This window comes from Crocuta crocuta, unplaced genomic scaffold (assembly GCF_008692635.1).
Source record: "Crocuta crocuta isolate KB4526 unplaced genomic scaffold, BGI_CrCroc_1.0 scaffold118, whole genome shotgun sequence".
NCBI classification, from domain to species: Eukaryota; Metazoa; Chordata; class Mammalia; order Carnivora; family Hyaenidae; genus Crocuta; species Crocuta crocuta.
In genome coordinates this window covers 4,504,668-4,527,064 of record NW_027551558.1, presented here as the reverse complement: position 1 = coordinate 4,527,064, position 22,397 = coordinate 4,504,668, and the positions used below count along the sequence as shown (strand labels likewise).

The 22,397-nt window shown below is 42.1% G+C and overlaps 1 protein-coding gene across 1 annotated transcript; it reads left to right on the top strand.

The window, feature by feature from the left end:
* Window positions 1-1,944: 1,944 nt before the first annotated feature.
* On the top strand, window positions 1,945-22,013 carry IL18RAP (interleukin 18 receptor accessory protein). Its single transcript, XM_077749309.1, is given in 11 exon segments — window positions 1,945-2,095; window positions 2,184-2,353; window positions 4,316-4,634; window positions 4,731-4,920; window positions 11,063-11,213; window positions 15,106-15,180; window positions 16,087-16,101; window positions 16,219-16,464; window positions 17,582-17,719; window positions 20,310-20,483; window positions 21,227-22,013. Coding segments are annotated over 10 exon segments (1,794 nt in total). The 5' UTR covers window positions 1,945-2,095; window positions 2,184-2,280; the 3' UTR covers window positions 21,640-22,013.
* The last annotated feature ends 384 nt before the right edge of the window (window positions 22,014-22,397 follow it).

Below are 22,397 nucleotides of genomic sequence, written 5' to 3'. Positions count from 1 at the left end.
TTGATTTCTCTCCCCTATTGCAGTAGTTTTGAATAAAAGTATTTTTTACTGTTTCAGTAAGTGTCAGAACAATTTTTTATTTAACATCGTTCTCACAAAAAACATGTTTAAACGATGTGAAATAAATGTCTCAATGTAATTTTAAAAATAAAGCAAAGAATTCAAAATTAAAAAAGAGTTTCTCATGTTAGGACAAAACCTTGAGGACGGGGACTTTTCTGTTTATTTTGTCCACTCCCGTCAACATTAAAGAGCCTAAGACAGTGTGGGAGTGTTTAAGGAGGGATTCTGACAGAATACCCGGGTAAGTTTTCTTATACCTACCACTTCAAAAGTAACACAGAGAGTAATACAGAGTAATTTTTATATTGGTGATAATAGTTCAGGACTCTAAAAGGACAGACAAAATAGCCATATAACAAAATTACTTTTATTTTTTGCTCAAAACAACATTAAACAAAATCAAATATTACACATGATTCTGGTCTGAATGTGTTCTTCCCCACATTCATACGTTGAAATTTTAACCTCTAAAGATGAGGCCACTAATGATGAGTATTAGGAGGCAGGGCCTTTGGAAGATGCTTAAGTCATAAGGTGGTGCCTTCATAAATAGGATGAGTGTTTTATAAAAGAGACTCCAGAGAGATTGCTAGGACCTTTTACCATCTGAGGCCACAGTGAAAAGGCACTATGAACTAGGTAGAGGACCTTCAGGAGAATACAGCCATGCTGGTGACTTGATCTTGGACTTCCCAGCCCCCAGAACTGTGAGCGATCAATTCCCATTGTTTATACGCCACCCACTATGTGGTATTCTGTTACAGTGGCCACTGGACTAAGACACCCACCCAGTATCCTTATCTCTCGTCTCTTATAACCCAATGGCCACCCTACCAACAAGGGAGACAAAAGTGCCATCAACACAGGGCAGGGCTCTCATTCTCTCTCTTGAGATGACCTGCTCCTTCACCTTTTCTATCTGAGGATTATTTTGTTCCCCACCCCACCTTCACTTAATTTTTTTATGTTTAGTACTTTTTTTTACTTTTAAATTAATTTTTAAATATAATTTATTGTCAAGTTAGCTAAAACACAATATATACAGTGTGCTCTTGGCTTTGAGAGTAGATTTCCGTGATTCATCACTTACATTCCAAGTGCTCTCCTCAAAGCTCATCACCTTTCCCCATCCCTTCAACCCCTGCCTTCAGCTTTTAAAGTTTCTTTTTAACTTTTATTTATTTTTGAGACAGAGAGAGACAGAATGTGAATGGGGGAGGGGTCAGAGAGAGAGGGAGACACAGAATCTGAAGCAGGCTCCAGGCTCTGAGCTGTCAGCACAGAGCCCGATGTGGGGCTTGAACTCATGAGCCGTGAGATCTTGACCTGAGCCAAAGTTGGACACTTAACTGACTGAGTCACCCAGGTGCCCAAAGCCCCACTTTCCCTTTAAAGAGCCCAAGACAGTAGGGGAATGTTTTAGGGCAAATTTTCAGGCAAAGTTCAGGAGAATGTTTCCTTATTCTAACAACCCCAGGGAGTAATACACAGAGTAAGACAGTAGTATTGCTATCCAGTGACTTTTCCTTTCTTATTTGGGGAGAAAAGAGTCTATTCTTTAACAGTTATTACAACTACTAATAAAAATAAATAAAATGGGCCTGTGGACATCCTTAAATTTTATACATATGAGCTATAGTACAGGCTTTCTAATTGTGGGGAACCTGATATTTTCAATCAATTTGGGCCCCCTTTTCCAGAAAAGTTTCGCTTAACTTTTTCCAAAGTACTCATGGAAATAAATATGCATGAAGGTGATAACAGAAGGAGGAGGAGGAGGAGAAGGAGGAGGATAAAAGGAAGAGGAGGGGGAGAGAGAAGAAAGAAGAAGAGGGAAGGGAAAAGGCAAGGGAAGGGGAGGCGAAGAAGATTTCCATGAAGAAATGGCACCAAAAGGACCCATGGTATGGTGCAGAGTGCCAAGTGGTTGCCATGAGTATGAGACGCTGCTCTCCCTCCTTTAGATGTACAAGAAATGACACATTCAACGAGACTGCCCCACACCATTGTGGGCAAGGGAAGGCTCACTTGGGTAGGACCTGCCCTTTCAAAGCTTCCTGTGTGACTTGCATTTTGATCACTGGTTCTGATTTCTCCATTTTTCATTTCTTGACTTACAGAAATGAAGAGGATCCTCAGGGAAGAGCTCTGAAACACAATGTACCACAGCTTGGCAACGGGACAAATTCATTCAAGTGATGACAGCACCCAGGGAGAATGATGCTTTATTTGGTCTGGATATTTCTCTGGCTTGTCACAGGAGAGAGAACTAAAGGACTGAATACTTCAGGTAGGGATTTCACTTTTCATGTTAACACTATGAGTCTTGTGGTCAAAGTATAAAGTGACAGATACTCTGATATATCAGCAGCTTGACCTGTTAATACAGAGCATTTCCTTCTTACTGTTAAGATGAGTGCAGGAGGTGAGAAATTACTGGGGTGAAGAGCTTTCAGCTGATACCAAGCATCAGTGAGGAACCCAGTTATGGTAGCTGGGTATTCAGTGGGAGCAGCTGAAGAGGAATGAGGGGCAGCTCAGCCTTCTAGAACAGGAAACTGCTATGGCTACCGGCCAGCTCAAGTCCACAAAGTGCGAGTTAGAACATGAACTTCTAAGTGGAGACAGTGAAGAAGACAGACACACAAGAGAGCTTAATCCGTTGTTAAATCCAGCACTGTTTGTAAATGTAAGTTAGAGTTTGATCTTTTATTCCTCCAGTTTTGTTGAGATATAAGTGATAGATAGCACTGTATATATTTAAGATATATAGCAAAATAACTTCACTTAAATATACTGTGAAATGATTACCACGGCAAATTTAGTTAATATCCATGATCTCATAGAGCTACAAAAAAAGAAAAATAAAATTTCTTGTCCTCCTTCTCCTTTTCCTCCTCCTCCTCCTCCTCCTTCTTTTTGAGAGAGAGAGAGAGCATGTGAGGGGGGGAGAGGGGGAAGAGAGATAGAGAATACCAACCTGGATCCACACTCAGCATGGAGCTGACATGGGGCTCAATCCCACAACCCTGGAATTATGACCTGAGCTGAATTCAAGAGTCAGGCACTTAACTGACTGAGCCATCCAGGCACCCCTCAGAATCCATTTTCTTAACAACTTTCAGATATATCATACAGAAGTGTTAACTACAGTCACTGTGTTCTCCAATACGTCCCCACCACTCATGTGTCTTATAACTAGAAGTTTGTACCTCCTGGCCACCTCATCTAATTCCCCCACTCCTCACCCCAGCCTCAGTTAACCACAAATCTGATCTCTTTTTTTATGAGCTTGGTTTTGTTTTGTTTTTGTTTTTAGTCTCCTCGTATAAGTTACATCATATGGTATTTGTCTCTCTGTCTGACTTATTTCATTTAGCAGAATGCCCTCAAGGTCCATCCATGTTGTTACAAATGGCAAGATTTCCTTCTTTTTTTTTGGCTGAATAGTATTCTATTGTGTACGTGTGTGTGCATGACTTCTGTATCCATTCATTTGATGAACATTTAGGTTTTTCCATATCTTGATGATCATGAATAATGCTGCTATGAACACAGGGGTGCAGAATATCTCCCAACAGAGCATTTTCATTTCCTTCAGCTATATTACCAGAAATGAAATTTATGAGTCATATTGTTGTTCTATTTTTTACGTTTTGAGGAACCCCCATACTGTTTTCCACAGTGGGTATAGCAATTTATAATCCCAACAGTGCATAAGGGTTCCATTTTCTCTATCTCCTCGTGAGCATTTCTTATCTCTTGTCTTTTTGTTGATAAGCCATCCTACCAGATGTGAGATGATATTTCACTATGATAGTGATCATTGTGTCAAGACCATTCCCCTGTTGATTAGTGACGTTGAACACCTTTCATGTACCTGTTGGCCAATTGTATACGTTCTTTGGCAAATGCTTATTCAGATTCATTGCCCATTTTTAAGTGGCTTATTTGGATTTTTATTGTTTGTTTGCTCTTGTTGGTTTTGCTTTTGAGTTGTATGCATTCTTTATGTGCTTTGGATGTTAATTAGATACTTCTTACTAGATATATTTTTCCTATTCCATAGGTTATCTTTTCATTTCATTGATCATGAACTAAAAGCAGAAGGTTTTAGTTTGATATAGTTCTACTTGTTTATTTTTTCTTCTCTTGTATGTGCTTTAGATGTCACATCCAAAAAAATCATTGCCAAGGAAGAATTTCATCTTCTAACACATCACTTTGTTGCTTTGTTCCTTGTCGTTTTCAGACTGCATCACCAAAAAACTTCTTTGGGAATACTCTTCAGGGAGTGAGAAGTTTGTCTTATTTTGTGACTTAACAGAGTCACGGAAATCCCGTTCTTATCACAGAAGTCAACTCTCACTGGCCCAAGGCTCTGAAAACTTGCCCTGCAGTGGTAGTAAGGATCTATCTGACGTCCAGTGGTACCTACAACCTCAAGATGGAAATCCATTAGGGGAAATAACTAACAACTCTCGTCACATCATCCAGGACAAGGGTGTCCTACACTTTTTGACCACAGGAATGGATAATGCTGGGTCATATATCTGTAGACCCAGGATTAGGTATGTCCCAAATGCATTCTTATAAGAAAACATTCCCAAATCTCATAGTACCTGGATATAACATCTGTGTTTACACGACCTTGTTAACTCTCCTAGGAGCCCTCAGGGTGAGGCCTGCTGTGTCAAGACCATCTTAGAAGTTAAGCCTAAGACCAATGTATCATGTATACCAAAGAACTTTGTATCACATGAGCAACAACTTCTTATTGGTAGCACTGCCTATATTAATTGCCCCAGCTTCAACTGCCAAAGTGATGTCCAAAGTTCAGAGGTTACCTGGTACAAGGTAAGAATGACTCCTCCTAAACCAATGTGAGAATATGGTTTTTATGGTAACATCTCCATAGGTACTGCATAAAAATGTGAGTTTGAGAACCTGAGGTCTAGAGCTTTGCGAATATTGACTTTGTGCCTACAGAGAAGGCCGGAGCCTCTAAAGTGGTCATTCTCATAGGTAGCCACAGAGTCTGATCTTATAGTTCTGAGAACCCTCTTTTTGATCAGTGCAGTAAAATCAGTGTATTACCCATGAGGTGAGACATAAACGTATGACCATATGCTAATACAGAAGGCCAAGTAAGCTCATTTGTACTGTCTTTAGAAAGCAATGGGCATTCCTGGGGGGAAGGGAGACCCCAACGAGTGAATCCTGGAGGGTTTCTGAATGAAATAGGAGACTGGAATACTTTCCAAAGAAAGCATATCTGGGCAGGAGGCAGTTACAGCAAACACAGGTGGTCCAGGTAACAGATATCTTCTGCAGGTGATATGGGGGAGGGGGGCGAGGAGTGCAGTGTGAAAATGAAGAGGGAGGAGGGGAAGAAAGAGGCAAGGTTCCTAATCATCTTGAGTTATGAACCACATGTGAGTAAGCTTCATAACAAAAACACTTCTCATTATCATTACGTCTTACAGTTTTTCCAAGCACTAACAAATATATACCTGCTGCATAAGTGTCTCCTTCAGTTTTGGTAGCTGACCCTTCAGTGGTGGAAACAAAGAACATACTTTTAATTTCCTCCTCTGCTTGCAATAATTGTTGGAAGTCCAATACTTTACCTTAAAAAAATCATGCAAATCTTTAAATTCGACTTCAAAATTTATATGTTAATATAAAAATATCATGTAAAGTCGATATCAAGTTTAGTCTTGGAGGTTCTTCACTGAGATATTAAGTGACCAAGAAGTCAGAATTAAGGCAAATTATCTATTATTTATTCAAAGAACATTTTCTGTATTTTGCTAATTTCTAAAAATACAATAAAAAATAGCCTACCCAGACCTTATCGTAAATAAATGATTATGACATTTAGTGAGAGGGCATTTTACCTTCTCCAGCCAAGGAAATCTGTGATGTGGGCAAATTTATAACAGGACAGTGGGAGAGGTCCTTCTGCAATGGCATTGAGATACAAGTGTCATCAGGGACACCACTGGGGCCTCTTGTCAGTTCGACTTGTGCCTTGAGTAACCTTTCCATCAGTGGTTTAAGACAATCTCACTCATATGCCACATTCACTCGCCACAGTGATGACGAGGCCGCTGCATCGTCTCTGAGCTGGGCGTTTCATGGAATGTGCGCACCCAGACCTGCCACTTCTCTTTCCCGTTTCCTTTTGGCCTAGTTTTCTCAGAGTCACTAGTGCTGCCTGGCATTCTGTGAACCCAGTGACACAAAGAACTGGTGAGTATTTGAGATTGGCTGAACCGAAGATCAATGTGATTCCAAGTAGGAAAGAAGGAAAGATCATTTCGATTTGATCTTTGAACAGTATTCTCAAGGTCCCTGTATTGGCCCATTTTGTTGTTTGCGCTGTGGTATTTCAGGATGCTCAAAATCCTGCACAACTTCCTCACATCTGTTCAGTGCTGTAGCCTACATGTTGCCTAAGCAATAGTGAAAACAGAGAAACGACTTTCTTCCTCATTTTGAACAGGGTATCAATGTGGGGTCTAGATTGCATTAGCCTTAGGACAGCTCCATTGTGCGGTTGATTCATTCTTAGTTGGCAGGTAGGTTTTTTTCGTTTTGTCTTGTTTCTTTCACAAGAACCACGATCACGCCAATTCAATTTTGTGCCGAGTAGAATGTGTAACTCATCTTCGTGATTTCACATTTATTCCTGTTAAACCCTAATTTGTTGGGTTTAGCTCATCATTCTACATATCAAGAGGGTGGAATTCTGAGTTTGAAAGCCACCATAGGGGTCATCACTCCCAGATTTGCGTTACTTGTAGATGAGATGCAGGCATGATAGGTCTTAGCAGAAATACTGAACAGACTGGCCCTGAACAGCCATTCAACTCAGCTGTGGACTCAAGCATGATCATTTTAGTTATATACAGTCCCTCAATCCACAACTTGGGAGGTATTGCAGCTCAATTAACTAACAAAAGGCAACTAGATGTTGACTCATTCAGCCCTTGTGTATATATTTTACATAACAAAGGCATCATCAAAGTATTTTCCAAATGAGTCACTACCATGAAGACAGCATCTAGTATAGTCCTGTATTTCTTTGAACCTCTGACCTATTCATTTTAGCATGGAAGGAAATGACAAGACGACATGCAATGGCCTGAATGTTGGTAATGAGTGCATGCTGGCTGATATTAACCAACTTTTCCTTTTGAAGGGCTCATAAGGCATCTGTTCAAATAATCCTTTCAAGACTTTGGCTAAGAGATTAATATGTAGCTCATCAGTCTGTAGTTTTTCTAATGTACTCTTTTCCAATTAAGAGAGAAGCTCTAGTACAAAATTTATGTCTGAGTAGAATGCTCTTAGTTGATGACTGGGGCAGGAGCCTGTGAAGCTACAGGAATAGGCAGATGGGCAATGGAAAACAGAAACACGAAGGGAACATTCTGTGAATGGTGAGTGGCTCAACATGGTGGGAGCAGAGAGTTCCCGAGAGGTGTAGTTAGGGTTAGAGATGGAAACAAAGTCTATAGGTTGGTTATGTAGTATGGTTACTGGGGGTCCCTGTTAGTGTGATTGAACTTTATAAGTGTGAATCCTGACCCAGGGAACTAGCACTGGGAACAGAAATAAGGTGGTGGATGCTAGTGATATGTTTGGTATTAAATATAAGATTAACTATCTAGACAGACATAAAGGAGACGACTCATATTTTGGGCCTTTCTGGCTCAAATATATTCACAGCATTTAGGAAGTTGACAACATAGAAGTAAATTCAGTGAGGGGTGAGAAGAGGTCACATACACAGATCTGGACATAATGAGTCGTTAAAACAGACATGAAAACAACGTCAAGTCCATCAGGGAGAGTAGGGCTCAAGATGTCCATGCTGAGAGTCCTTCCAGACTAGGTAGTGAAAGCCCCAGTAGGAGCTCCACTGTGTCACCCAATTCCAGGCAGCACTATATGCATTTTACTCCCTGGAGTGGCTGCACTACCCAGTAGTATTAGAGCTTGGTGATATTACAGGGTAAAATTCCAACAGTAGTCCTACCAGAATACATTTCCTTTGTTTTTCTGGCTTCACACATACCTTTAAAAGTCCTGTTTTCATGTGTCCATCTTTTCTGCACACTTCAGTTCTGTCTAGGACTGAGCAAAGCAGCCTATTAGCATATCTCTTTTCTACTGGAATCCTTTGTGATCGTCTTATTAGAATGGGCTTCCCATCATTCTTGACACAAATGACCTCTCCTTTATCTGTTTTCTTTGATGTTTCCTTTTAGTTCCAGCTTATTAAGTCTTTTTTTTTTAAGTTCAGTTATTTATTTTGAGAGAGAGAAAGAATACAAGTGGGGGAGGGGCAGAGAGAGAGGGAGACAGAGAGAATCCCAAGCAGGCTCCACACTGACACTACGGAGCCCAACACAGGGCTCAAACTCACGTACTGTCAGATCATGACCTGAGCCGGAATCAAGAGTTAGACGATTAACTGACTGAGCCACACCCCATTTATTAAGCCTTAATGATGCATATGAACCCATACTTTTTTTTTAATGAAAAAAAATCAGGTCGACTTTGTTTTGACCCACCCTCCCTATGGCTTACCTGGGGTCTCGGTCATGACTCTGCATCCCCTCCCCATTACTTTCTCATGTGATTCATGACACACCCCCACTCCAGTTTCTGCTCTTTGTATGTGTGTCATCCAGGGTTTTAGCTCTGAATTTTGTCCCATGTTCTGACCCTTCCTTTAAAAGGGTCCTTGACCCCTGAGGTCAGCTGATTGATATCTAACCTTGTCTGCCACGCTTCTTTGCTTTCTTTTACTTCCTGTAGCCTGCAGCTGCCCCTCTATGACCAGTTCTGTCTGCCCCCCAATTCCTCCCCACCATAGTCTTCCTGCCAATCTACTGGAAGTTCCTTCTTGGGCCATAGGAACCACACCAGAGACTTGAAGTGGGGAAACCCTGCTCCTATGGGTCAGCAGGTGAAGTGGAAGGGAAATTCCTCAATGAGAACTTGAAACTCAGAGTCAGAAAAATTCAGATGGATTCTCAGCCCTCTTACTTGCCAGCACTGTGACAAAGCCACACACAAATCCAGAGCCTGTTTCCTCAAAAAGCCCATGCAACCCAAGTCAGAGAGTCCTTTGAATGAGTCACATGAGATAGTACATGAGAAAGAATTTTATAATCTGCATAGATACTAGGTACTTATTATTTTATTATTTTGTTGTGTATGTCTTTGCTTTGGACTGCTTTGGTAGGAGATACACTCCAGGTGCTGTTTGTTGGAGATTGGAAGGCCATGGCTACACGAAGGTTAGGGACTACAGAATTATTGACACAGTAATACTCAGCCATCCAACAAATATTTCTTGAGCCCCTGCTATGTCCTAGCCCCTACTGATATACAATGGTGATCACATGACTCTTATGCTTCAAAACATTTCAATTATACATACTTTATTCACTCATCATTTACAAAGAGCTTACTATTCCTGGCCTGCTTTTCACATACTGTAGACACAAAGACCAAATCCATCTATGTGCATCAGCCTCTTCACTTCGGCCCTATTTCCTGTATACATTCTCTATTTCTAAGAAGGCACTTACCCTGAAGGAGTGATTCCTACATATTCCTCAAGGCTCTGATTAGCCTAGAGGAAGCATCCTTGCTTCCTGTGAGCTGAGGCAAGATCACCCAAGTGCATCACACTCTGGCTTATTGCTTGGGGCACCTGCCTTCTTAGACTGAGCGTTCTCTGCAAGGAGGGATCTGTGTTTACTCCTGCCAGTGTGTGCAGGAGCAGTTATATGTCTTGGCACAAAGGCTGGTCCCCCACAGCTATGGAGAAGGAGGTGACTATGCACATCATTATGATCAGAGGACTACGCACAATCATGGAAGTCTGGGAGTACGAAGGGACTGATTCTATTCAGGGAGTGTCTGGTCACTCTCTTCTCTCCATGAGAGTCATCTTTTGAGTTGGAGTTAAAGACTGAGCTGCAGCCTACCCAAGGGAAGAGAGTGGTGGGAGAGAAGAGATGTACAAATGTGTGGATGATGAAGGAATATGGTTATTCAGGGAACGGAGGGGCAGTAGCAGGAAATGAGACAAGGAAGAAATGGCAAGTTCAGCCAGGGGAGAACTTCAGACCTTAGAAGAGCATCTCTGAAGGATATGCTAAGTAAGGGAGAGAAATGTTCATAACTGCATTTTAGTTCTCACTTGACTTTGGGTCCGCCATTGTTCATTGTGTCTCACTCACCAGTCATTCTTTGTCATATTTCTGTACGCCTGTTTAGTTATTTACTTAATATTTTTAGTTTAAACTTCACCTTTAAAAAACTAAATTTCACCTGTTTTTAGAGTGAAATTTACTTGTTTTTTTTTTTTTTTTTGAGAGAGAGGGGGCACAAGTGAGAGAGGGGAAGAGAAAGAGAGAGAAGCGGGGCTTCCCCAAAGTAGGGCTCGTGCCCACCCAGAGTGTGGCTTGAGCTCACCCAATGTGGGGCTCGAACCCATGAACTGTGAGTTCATGAGCCAAAGTCAGGTGCTTAACCAACTGAGCTGCCCAGGTGCCCCAAGAGTGAAATTTATTTAAAGAGGAAACTTTATATTAGCCCCCCCACACACACACAATGTCAATTTCCATAAGCATATATATGCATGTTTTCAAAAATTCATTGAGGTGTCAGTAATTTAGAGTACTATAAGTTTTCTAGAATATTCTCAAGGGCCTGAGTCATGTGCTGGGAAATACTAGGCTAACTCTTGGTGGATTAGTCAGATTTGGTGCCTTGATTTTAAATGATAAGGTAATTGTATTTGAAAATGCTTCTCATTAACAAATAAGACTCTTACAAATGCAGTTTTTGAACGAAACCCCTCATTGCTTGGGTGATGCCCTTATTTATGAAGTTTTCCTATAGGTTTGACTAATATCATTAACAATTCTTTGGTTAAAGAAAGTTATTCCTTTTTTGTCCCTTGGCTCAGAATGGAAAACTACTCTCTGAAGAAAGGGGCAACTCAATGCTAGTGGATGAAGTTTATGACTACCACCAGGGCATATACGTATGTGATTACATTGCTTCAGATAACACAAGTTCATGGACAGTCAGAGCTGTTGTTCAAGTGACAACCATTGGTAAGTGACATTTCCATTTCAAGATTTGGGATTTGAACCCCTTTTACCCAATTAAAGTTATCTTCCTTTGGGTTGATAATGGTTTCCTTTTTGGGAAAAAAATAATCATATACTGGTAGTCATGTGAAGCCTTAAATGTGGGAAAACATTAATTTCCCCATAAGTCTAGATTCCATCCCCCAAGGAAGGCCTCATTCTGGATGATATTCATGTTGTCACAAGTTGGGTTTTCCACACATTGATCAATCCCTGCTAAGTTTTTGTAATAAGTTAAAAAATTATATTAAATATTTCACATTTCGTGAGTGACACCACAAACCTATCAGCTTTAATACATGTCAATGTTTTTCTTCACACTTAGAATCTTGATTTTTCTTTAAAGAAATGAAATATTGCAGAGACAGCTTGAGGCCTATGCTCTTATCCCTTTCTGCTCCTTTTCTTCCCAGCTGTAGTCCAATCTTGAACCCTATATTCTTTCCATTTATGTCTTTATGCTTTTATACAAAAGTATATATCCATTAATAAAATACAATATTTGGGGCACCTGGGTGGCTCTGTCAGTTAAGTGTCCTACTCTTGCTTTCGGCTTAGGTCATGATCTCGTGGTTTCATGGGTTCAAATCCTTCATTGGGCTCTGCTGACAGCATGGAGGTTGCTTGGGATTATCTCTCTCTTTCCCTCTCTCCATGTCCTTTCCCTACTCATGCTGTCTCTGTCTTTCTCAAATAAATAAACTTAAAAAAATAAAGTAAATATTGTATAAAATGTGTCTTGTGTTAAAAACACGTGATACTATTCTAAGGTATCATTTTGCCAGTTATACTGGCAAAGAACAGATTCCCATTATTACCAAATAATGTTTGATGTTTACAGACTTTTTGATTGGTGTCAAGAGGGGTCTCTCCCCGCTCCCTTTTTTTAACAACCCAATTTATGTTTCCCTGAATACTAATGAAGTTTAATATCTTGTTACATATATGGTGGTCTGTTGGCTTTATTCTTTTTGCTCTATTTTTGGCCCAGATTTTCCACTGAGTCATTCTTACTAGATTGATAAGTACCCAGATGAATAAATTATATGATGTAATTAATTTAAACATGGCTCTTGTCAAAACACAACAGGGCCATTCATCCATGCTTTGTATTAAAGAGCTACAGAATGGTTGACTCAGCTCTTAGTAAATATATTAATTATTTTTAGTTCCTCTTCTTTTAGTGTAGGATACAAATTACATTAAGCACCCTGAGGCCAAGTTAAGCACTTCTGCCTACTTCCTGGATTTCAGCAATGGACATTTACATTAGACTGTTCCTTGGAGAAGTTAGAACACAAGGACCCCATTTGCACCATTAACCCCTTTCAAGGGATGTGTGATTGCCCTTCCCTCGGACATGACAACTCAGCCCATCAAATTTTCAGGGGTGGAGTCTCCTTTTTTTCACTCCCCCAAGGGATGCCCTGCAACATCTGTGGTGTCTCTTTCAACCAAGGCTTCTCTGTTATCATTCTTGTCTTCCTCACTCACTCATTCACTTTTTCACATATTCATTTTCACACAAATATTTGTGGAACATCTAATATGTATCAGGCATTTAGCTTGGTGCTAAGGCTGTAAGAATGAATACCTGGACACATTCTCAGTGGTCACCCAGAACNCATTTACATTAGACTGTTCCTTGGAGAAGTTAGAACACAAGGACCCCATTTGCACCATTAACCCCTTTCAAGGGATGTGTGATTGCCCTTCCCTCGGACATGACAACTCAGCCCATCAAATTTTCAGGGGTGGAGTCTCCTTTTTTTCACTCCCCCAAGGGATGCCCTGCAACATCTGTGGTGTCTCTTTCAACCAAGGCTTCTCTGTTATCATTCTTGTCTTCCTCACTCACTCATTCACTTTTTCACATATTCATTTTCACACAAATATTTGTGGAACATCTAATATGTATCAGGCATTTAGCTTGGTGCTAAGGCTGTTAAGAATGAATACCTGGACACATTCTTAGTGGTCACCCAGAATGGCCCACTTTGTGGGGCACCCAGGCTGTCATCATACAGTGTGTTGAGTGGGGAGGAAGGCAGGTTTAATGCACATTGTTAAAAGATATCTCTGATTGTTCATTGCACAGACTTAGCAAAGGTGGTAAGGAATGGCTTTGTTTGTGCATTAACAGAACTTGATGATGGATTTGATGTGTAAAGAGGGAAATCAGGGGTGTTTTTGTTTTCTGGCCTGGATAAGCTGGTAAATGGTGACGCCATTTCATGAAACAGAAAACACTGAAAAAGAAGAGGGTCTAAGGAAGAAAATCTGAAAGGACTTTCGGTTATCCAAATCACAGTGACAAGGAGGAATGTAGACAAACCAGTCTGGAGATGATAGGGCCAGAGGTGTAAATGTGAAGGTGGTCAACATGAAATTTAAAGCAAAAAGACTGAACGAGGTCATCTAGGGAGTGAGTATAGTGAGAAGAAGGCTTGGATCCGAGGCCTGAAACATTGCAACACTTGGAGAGGTTGGGGGAAGGCAAGGGATCCCCAAAGTGGGTGGAGCAAGGGTGTGAGAACAGAAGGAAACTGTCCCAGAGCACAGTGACTAAAGTATCTCCGGGCAGAGGGAGTGATTCTCTGCCTCAGAGATGAGGTCTGAGAACTCATCACTGGGTTTGGGAAGACAGAGATCATTATTTACATAAGTTAGTGAGTACCAGTAGAAGAGTGGGGATGAGAGTTGTAAAGGAAGTGAAATTGATGATGTAGAAGAGAGATCATTTCAAGAGTCAAGACCTTTAGTAGGGAAGAGGTCTAGAGAATGAACAGCACCACCCAGGGAGAGTAGAGAGAACAGAAGACCACTAGCAGAGTATGAGGGAGAGAACTGATGTTCACACAAACACCCAGGGAAGTGAGCAGAGAGGCAGAAGGTAAATAGGAAAGTAGGGAAGCAGGGAAAGAAAAACAAGAGTATTCTGAGAGGCCATGCCCAACAGTGTCCAGTGCTGCTAAGAAATAAAGCAGAAGAGAAACTCAGTTGTGCCCAGTGGATTTAGGTGCAAGGACGTCACTGGGGACTTAAGCCAAATCAGATTCTGTTGAGTGATGGGGGCAGGAATTGAACTCCAAGAGAAGTGAGAGCATGGAGGATATGAGTACATATTGCTTCTTCAAGAATTTGGCCCAGAGAGAGAGAGAGAGAGAGTGTGTGTGTGTGTGTGTGTGAGGGAGAGAGAGAGGGAGAGAGAGAGAGAGAGAGACAGAGAAAAGATGGAGTCATTAAGGGAAGGAGGTCCCTGAGAAGTGAGAGGACAATGCCCAGAGCAGAGGTGATGAATTTTCCTTGATCAGGAGATGAGGCATATTCAGGAGAAAGTCTGACCATAGAGCCCTATTTGACAGTTCGTGACAGGAAATTGAGACATAAATGAGTAATGGAGGGTTGGGCTCACCTTTATTTTGAAATAAACCATGAACGTAAGAATGGAAGAGGTGGACTCCAGTCTGGTGGACGTAGGCATTTTCTCAGGTACATTCTTCTTCCAGATTACTCAGCCAAATGGTGTCAAAAAGCAATGTTGTAGAAGACAGAAACGGGATATCAGGTCTGCAGTCATTCAGCAGGGCTGGTGCGGAGGAAAATGCACCCAGGTGGATAAGATTTTTTCAGGGACTAATGTTTTGCTAGCACCTGCAACCTGACGTCACACTCATCTTTGGAGGGTTGCTTTTCACATGGAAACCTGAGCTCCTACTAACTTTATAGAATATGAACCAAAATTGAAGAGGCAGCACCAAAGCATTTAGATCAAAGTGCTACTTTGCACACATCTTGAGCAAGCAGACCTTCAGATTTCCCAATGCGAATAACAATGACTATTTTCATCTTTTAGTGAAAGACACTATTTTCAAGCCGGATATTCTGGATCCCATCAAGGACACACTGGAAGTAGAACTTGGTAAGGTGGGTTGTATTATCACTATTAAATGACATTGTGCTTCTGGGAGCAGGTCTACGTGTGATAAAAGGAAAAGAGTATGGGGATTTTTTTTTTTAAGAGTATGGGGATTTTAAGTCAAACAGAAATGAGTGTGAATCTTGATGCAGCCACTGGCTAGTTTTATGACCTTATAGATTTATTTAATCGTGCTAAGCCTCAGGTTTTAAATCCGTAAATAGACAAAAGAAAACTGACTGGTTTCAGTGAGAAATGTAGGATAACGTGTGTTACGTGGCCGGTGAGTTGGTCATGATCAATAGATTTTAGATTCCTCCTTACTCATCCCAGAAACAGGTGGTTACACATATTTAATCCATTGACTNCTCAGTTGGTTAAGCATCTGACTCTTGATTTCAGCTCAGGTCATGATCTCACAGTTCATGGTATCAAGCCCTGCATCTGGCTCCATGCTGAAAGCGAAGCCTATTGGGATTCTGTCTGTCTGTCTCTCTCTCTGCCCCTCCCCTACCTACTCTCTATCTCTCTTTCACAATAAATAAGTAAACATTTTAAAAAGAATGAGATGGGGGACCTGGGTGGCTCAGTTGCCTAAGCGTCCAACTTCAGCTCAGGTCATGATCTCACAGCTCATGGGTTTGAGCCCTGCATTGGGCTCTGTGCTGACAGCTTGGAGCCTGGAGCCTGTTTCAGATTCTGTGTTTCCCTCTCTCTCTGCCCCTCCCCCACACGATTTTCTCTCTCTCTCTCTCTCTCAAAAATAAATAAATGAACAGTTAAAAAAAAAGAGTGAGCACAGATACATGGTAAGCCCTCAGTGCAAGTGAGGCACGTTCAATATTATTCTTAAATTATTGTTACAGTCTGTTTTCAAGGAGAATGCTTAGAGGAATGGAGGTCAGATGAGGCTCAGAGTAAAATTAAATTGTGGTGTAAATGCATAAAACGATGCCTAGCAGAGTCAATAATCAAAAATGAACCCCCTCTGACCATCTTACAGTCTTCTGGCATCTCCTTCTATTCTTTGATCTGATAGCTCTTTTGAAGGCCACACTGTTGGCAGCTAATAAGAAATCCAAATACTGCAAAAGTGGTCAATTTATGCTGCTGAGCGAGTGGGGTGTTTTCCCTTCTTTCCTAGAGTTAAATCCACCAAAAAAGATGACGTTATAGAGCGTGTTGTCCACTTGAAGGAAGTTACTCAGAGGGATCTTCACCGGATGTTTATTTGCTTTGCCCAGAACTCCATCGGAAACACTACCCAGTCCATCCAGCTGAAAGAAAAGAAAGGAGGTAAGCGTGGAAGGTGGCTGCAGAATGCACACAACTGCTTTTATCTAAGAGGAGAGGAATTTTCCTAAAGAAATGTGATGGTGGTGGTGATGATGATATGATGAAGATAGCAATTAACATTTGTGAGATGCCAGACATTATGCACTTTTCCATTTCACACTTTGACCAGGGACACATCACTAGTAATCACAGTCACATCACAGTGATCCAGAACTGGTCCTCTTGACTAATATTCTCTGTAAGGGGACTGTGTCAGAAAAGCCTGTCATTCATTCATTCACCCATCTGTTATTTTACAAATACCTAAAGGGCTTGTCTTGTGTAACATGTATTATGCTAGGACCTAGCTCCATTTTAGGGTTTTCTTTTCCTGGCTTCTGAATCCAGAGACCATGATGGTAGGGTCCTGGGGAGCAGAGGGGAGAAGAGCCATCTTGCTCAGTGCTCAGAGCAATATGTGTATATCACAGACCACAGCCATTGACAGCTGGAGTGGAAATTCCTGGCAAAGAATAGCTTTGACATTCCTTTAAGAAGGTACTCCGTGATGGAGTGAATATCATTTATTCATCCAGTTAAGAACTGATTACAGAACAAGCAAGTTTTGAATGCTAGTGGGCCTTAAATAAGACAAAACGTGTACTTGGCATTGTGGATACCCTGTAACGGGACTCCAGTCAGGAGAGGTGTGTGGAAGTTCTCGCATGTTAGGTATCAGGAAGGGTATGAAACTGAGCCACACGTGGCTCCTGGCCTTAGGGAGTTTGGACTTTAGTAGGGAAGATAATGCATGAAAATAATTTATAATACGCAATGAGAGGGATGCAAATGGGTTGTGTGGAGGTTTATGGGGGAAGAATAACTAAAAGTGGCCAGGATTAGTTTTCTCATCCACCCTGTTCAGGAACATGCCATTCCCGTGGGTTCTCTCCAGTTCATTGTATGACAGTTCCCTCAAGATGTGATTTTAAGTGTTTCCAGAGTCAAGAGGAATGTTCCCAACAGCAATGATTTTGAGAAGGTACTAGAGCCTGAGAAGGCGCTGGGCGGGCCTACCGCATTGGCCCAAATGTGGTCTTGCAGAGACATTTGTTCATGGCTACCATGTCTCCCCCAGTGGTGTTCATCTACATCCTACTTGGCACCGTCATGAGCCTGGCAGGCGTGCTGACCGCAGGTGCTCTGCTCTACATGTACTGGATTGAAATAGTGCTGCTGTACCGAACCTACCAGAACAAGGATGAGACACTTGGGGGTAAGGGGACCCCAGCTTGCCTCTGACTTTTCTTAGACTTAGAGGGAACAGCTCAAGAAATGGATGTTCCCTAATGGATAAAGTCGTGCCCCTCAGGCTTTGAAACCTTCTTCCAGGTCTGGTGGCTTCACACCTGGGTGAACTGGGAGCAGGCGGAGAAGCCATTTCTTTTCATTCCAGCTACCAGGAATCTTGCTGATTGACGATGCTATTGCAGAGCATGTTGGGTTCGAAAATAATCTCTCTGCTGGCCAGCCTAATGCAATATGACAGATGAGCTAACATCTCCATGACTTAGTTTCCTCTTCTGGAAAAAGAGATTATAATCACAACCACAATGAAATCTATGAGGTCTCAATGAGTGAGGAAATATTAATCATTTGGAACAGCATCTAGCACATAGCAAATACTCAGTACATGCCAGTCAGGTGTATTTAGCTACTTTACCTGTCACTTCAGTCCTGCATCAGGCAGAGAGACATGAAGTCACGTTCCCAAAACTGAACTATAAGATGGTGTTAGAACTCAGGATTCGGACTCAGGTGATTTGGCTCAGAGCCCTCATTAGCTATTACTTCAGTTAGCCTCATCTGTAAAATGGGGGCCTTGAAGATGGTGGCAATGCACAAAAAGTGTGAACCTCTGTAAAATGCAAATACCATTACAATTATTGGAGTTATCTGTGCATTTCCCCAGGAGACAGAATAATAGTGCTTATTAATGATTGCTTCTTTAGAATAGAAGAGCTGCTTGCGTGTTTTTCTAGCCCTGGGGGTCTCTAAGATTAGGTTTACTGTTTTACTGGATGGTTCTCTCACTTGCATTCCTTCTGCTGGGTTCTGGGGATAATTACTTACCCGCCTAGGATAATTAACTCCCACGCTGGTGCTCACCCCACACCGGGAATGCAGTGAAGAGCTACCAGGTGGGAAAAGGAGAAGCCAAGAGATGCATCAATCATACCTTCCTCTTGACTAGTTATTGAGAATTCACGCTAGAATTCTTTCAACCAAGAGTGTTTTCTGAGATTTATTTTTTAAACTAGCTTTTTAGCTTTTCCGAATTGAAGAAAGTATTTAACCAACAACTTAATCATTCCCTCGGATGATCTATACTTCCTTTACTGATATGCTATTTATCTTAAGATTCTAGAGCTTGTACAAAAGAGCCAATCAATTGTGAAAGTTTTAAATCTGTCCTTTCTCTTTTTACTTTGCGCAAGACTGTAACCTGATGAAGAGGCCGAACCCAGGTTTCAAGCACGGTGATTCAGTGCCCTCTGTAGCCAATCTAGTGTTTTTACAGCAAAATGGCCTTGTCCATTGAAGTTAGTGCTGAATATCCAAAATTTTAGAGAGATGTAGAATGTCAGAGCTGCAAAGGACCTAAGACAGTTCCAACACTCCCGTCTGCTAATTTTCTTACTAAAGAAATGTAAATGTCTCCAGATGATAGAAAAATCCAAGTCTGCTGGAGTTTCACAGGGATGTGGAAGGACTCTGAGGTGACTATGGTGTGTCACACATTTAAACTGCATAGCATTTCCCTGGAGGCCATGCCCCACATGCCTCCTCCTTCCCACCTGGGCAATGAGATGCTGCGCAGCTGAACCTCCTGTGTCTCTTTCTTGTCTCTTGGACCTCCTCTACTCCCTCTTCTTTTTCTCTTGCTGGCATTTCCACCCACCAAGGCCTCTTCTTAGGTCCACGTTAAGCAAGCGTTCTGCCAACCGCATCAGCCACCAGCGCTATTGTTTGCTATTTTGTAACACTGCTCTCTACCAGCCATTATGCAAAGTACTGGTACACGAAACCGAATGGGTATGTCCAGATCCCAAAGCCCATGAGCTAACTTTTGAGATTTCCTGCCTCTCTCAGAGTTCTGTAGCACATCCCAGTAATCAGTGTGCATTTGTACTAATCTATCCAACAGAGGCACAGGGGATTTTACAAATATCCTAAAACAAGTTTCATAAATATAGTTTCCCATCTGGCAGGCAGGGGGGAATGGATATTTATCTTGTGCCCTGCTGGGAGCCGGACACCACACACTCTATACACATTATATCATGCAGACCTGAAGACAGTCCACCAGGGAGTTACTATAACCTCGTTTTACACGCAGGGATTCTAATGTAGGTACATGTGCAGTCAGCTCTCTCATTCACGTGACTGGTGCTGGGTCTTGGTGGTGCTTTGCTTGCTGGATATTATCATGCTTTGATGGAACAGACTCTTCTTTGATGTATAACTCATGAGACAGCAGCACCGCAGTGTGAAAAATCTCAGAGGAACCCCTGAGTAATGTGATTTAATCACAGAAGCCGCAACTGTTTGATCTGACCTCAGTGAAAATGCAGGACCGCGTCATAAATCAGAATTTGAATCTGGTTGGGCCATCGATACCGCTCAGCGGTGTGATTCTGAATTGGACGCAGCTGTTGTTTTTTTTTTTTGTTAAATCAATTCAGTAAGGAGCCCAACACTTAATTCTTGCCCATTTGCCATATGAGTCAAGCACATGTAGATATACCACGATAGTGAGAAAAACGTAAATGGCTGACGTTTTTTCCGACATTTCTCTTCCTCAGATAAAAAGGTATTTGATGCTTTCATATCCTACGCAAAATGGAGCTCTTGGGAGAGTGAGGCCACTTCATCTTTGCGTGAGGAATACTTGGCCCTGAATCTATTCCCTGAAGTTTTGGAAAACAAATATGGATACAACTTGTGTTTGCTTGAAAGAGATGTGGCCCCTGGAGGAGGTAGGTCTTATAAGCCAAGAGAAGATATAGAACAAAAAGAACAGTTGGATGCAAGCACTCTGTGGGCTTTCCTGGTATTCCTTCTGTTGGGGTAGACTTCCTCTGGAATGTTTCATGAGCTTAGAATGTGCTAGGCCACAGCACAGAAAACACATGGGTTGTAGTGATGTGCTCCATCGTCCAAGAATAACCCATCTTCAGAAAAAAAGTTACGGGACCTAGGGATGCCTTCCAGAACAAAGATATTGTCCCTGGCTCCTCTGTAGGAAGTCATCTCTGTCATCCTGAACAAGTGATCCCCCTGCTTTGTAGGACTCTGCTGACCACTCATTTCTACATGGGGTGAGGTGGGGCCCAGTCCTTACCACTCCCCAGATGTGCAGACCTCATTCCTTCCCCCCACTTCTTCTACCTCAGACCCCCCCCACCAGGGAGCCTGGGACACCCCATGTCCCTCTGCTACCCCAGCCTGACTGGTGCCAACAAGCTCTCCTAGAGGGATTAACAGTTTAAAGAGACAGAACACAAAGAGAGGGATGTAAAGTACAGTCACTGGATACTCGAGTGTATCTTCAACTGTCCATAGAGTTGAGATGGCAAAAGTGACATAGCAAACCAAGCTTCCTTTCCTCCTTCCCCAAGAGCTTTGCAGGGAACCCTTTGGGTAGATCTGGGAGATTGGGGGTTATTGAGGCCCCAAGTTCAGCAATATAATAGCAAATGATTAAATTCCTTGTTTCCAGCATATGCAGAAGACATCGTGAACATTATTAAAAAAAGTAGAAGAGGAATATTTATCTTGAGCCCCAACTACGTCAATGGACCCAGTGTCTTTGAACTACAAGCAGCAGTGAATCTTGCCTTGGATGATCAAACACTGAAACTCATCTTAATTAAGTTCTGTTCCTTCCAAGAGCCAGAGTCGCTACCTCATCTCGTGAAAAAAGCTCTCCGGGTTTTGCCTACGGTCACTTGGAGAGGCTTAAAATCTGTCCCTCCCAACTCCAGGTTCTGGACTCAGATGCGCTACCACATGCCGGTGAAAAACTCCAAAGGATTCAGGTGGAATCATCTCAGAATTATGCCTGAAGTTTTTCACTGGAAATGACTCAGTAAAACAGAAGCCACTGGGAGGAGCTCCCAGCCTGCGGAATAGTAAAGCGGACCCTGAACCACCTCCCCTCAGTCCTCCGCGAGCAGAGACTTTGATGGACAGAACACAGAGCATGGATCGGGCTGATATAAGATGAACAGTGTTTTGTCGGCCGCGAGCCAGCCTGACAGGCACAGCAATGGCCCTAAAGCTGCAGTTAGAGCTTCTGACTTCCTCTGGACAGAGGGAGAATAAATTCTCCAGACACATGCACACATTCAGCACACAATGCTCTTAAGATTTGCCAAGCGGTCTGAGCAGAATTGGCAGATTACGGCCACTTTTGCATTGGGCTATTGGTTATCATGTCTCCTACGTATTGTACATATACATTATATATATTTGCAAGTAAATAAATATTATTTTATTAGAAGTGACTGATTTAAACATTACCTAAAGCTCCTCTGTAAAAAAAAAAAATACCCCAATGTTTACTCCATGTTCACCCATTAACTCTGGAGCACAGAAAGCGAGGAGGAAAGGCAGAAATCAGGGGGGAACAAGGGGCAGACAGGGCCACAGTCAGTCTCTCCTCTGTTCCTGCCGGAAGTGCCTCCTGTAAGCAGATGAAATAGAGGAAGGAGCCCCTTCGGGTGGGCAGTGCAGCCCTGTGTCAGAAACAAGGCTTGGGGAGCCTTGTAGAGCTGATTTCAGCATCTCCTCATCCCTTTGACCTTGGTACAGGGCAGAGGTCTACAACCTTACCCTGGGCCCCTGAAAGTAGGAAAGAATCAGCCAGACCAAAATGATCAGGCCAACAA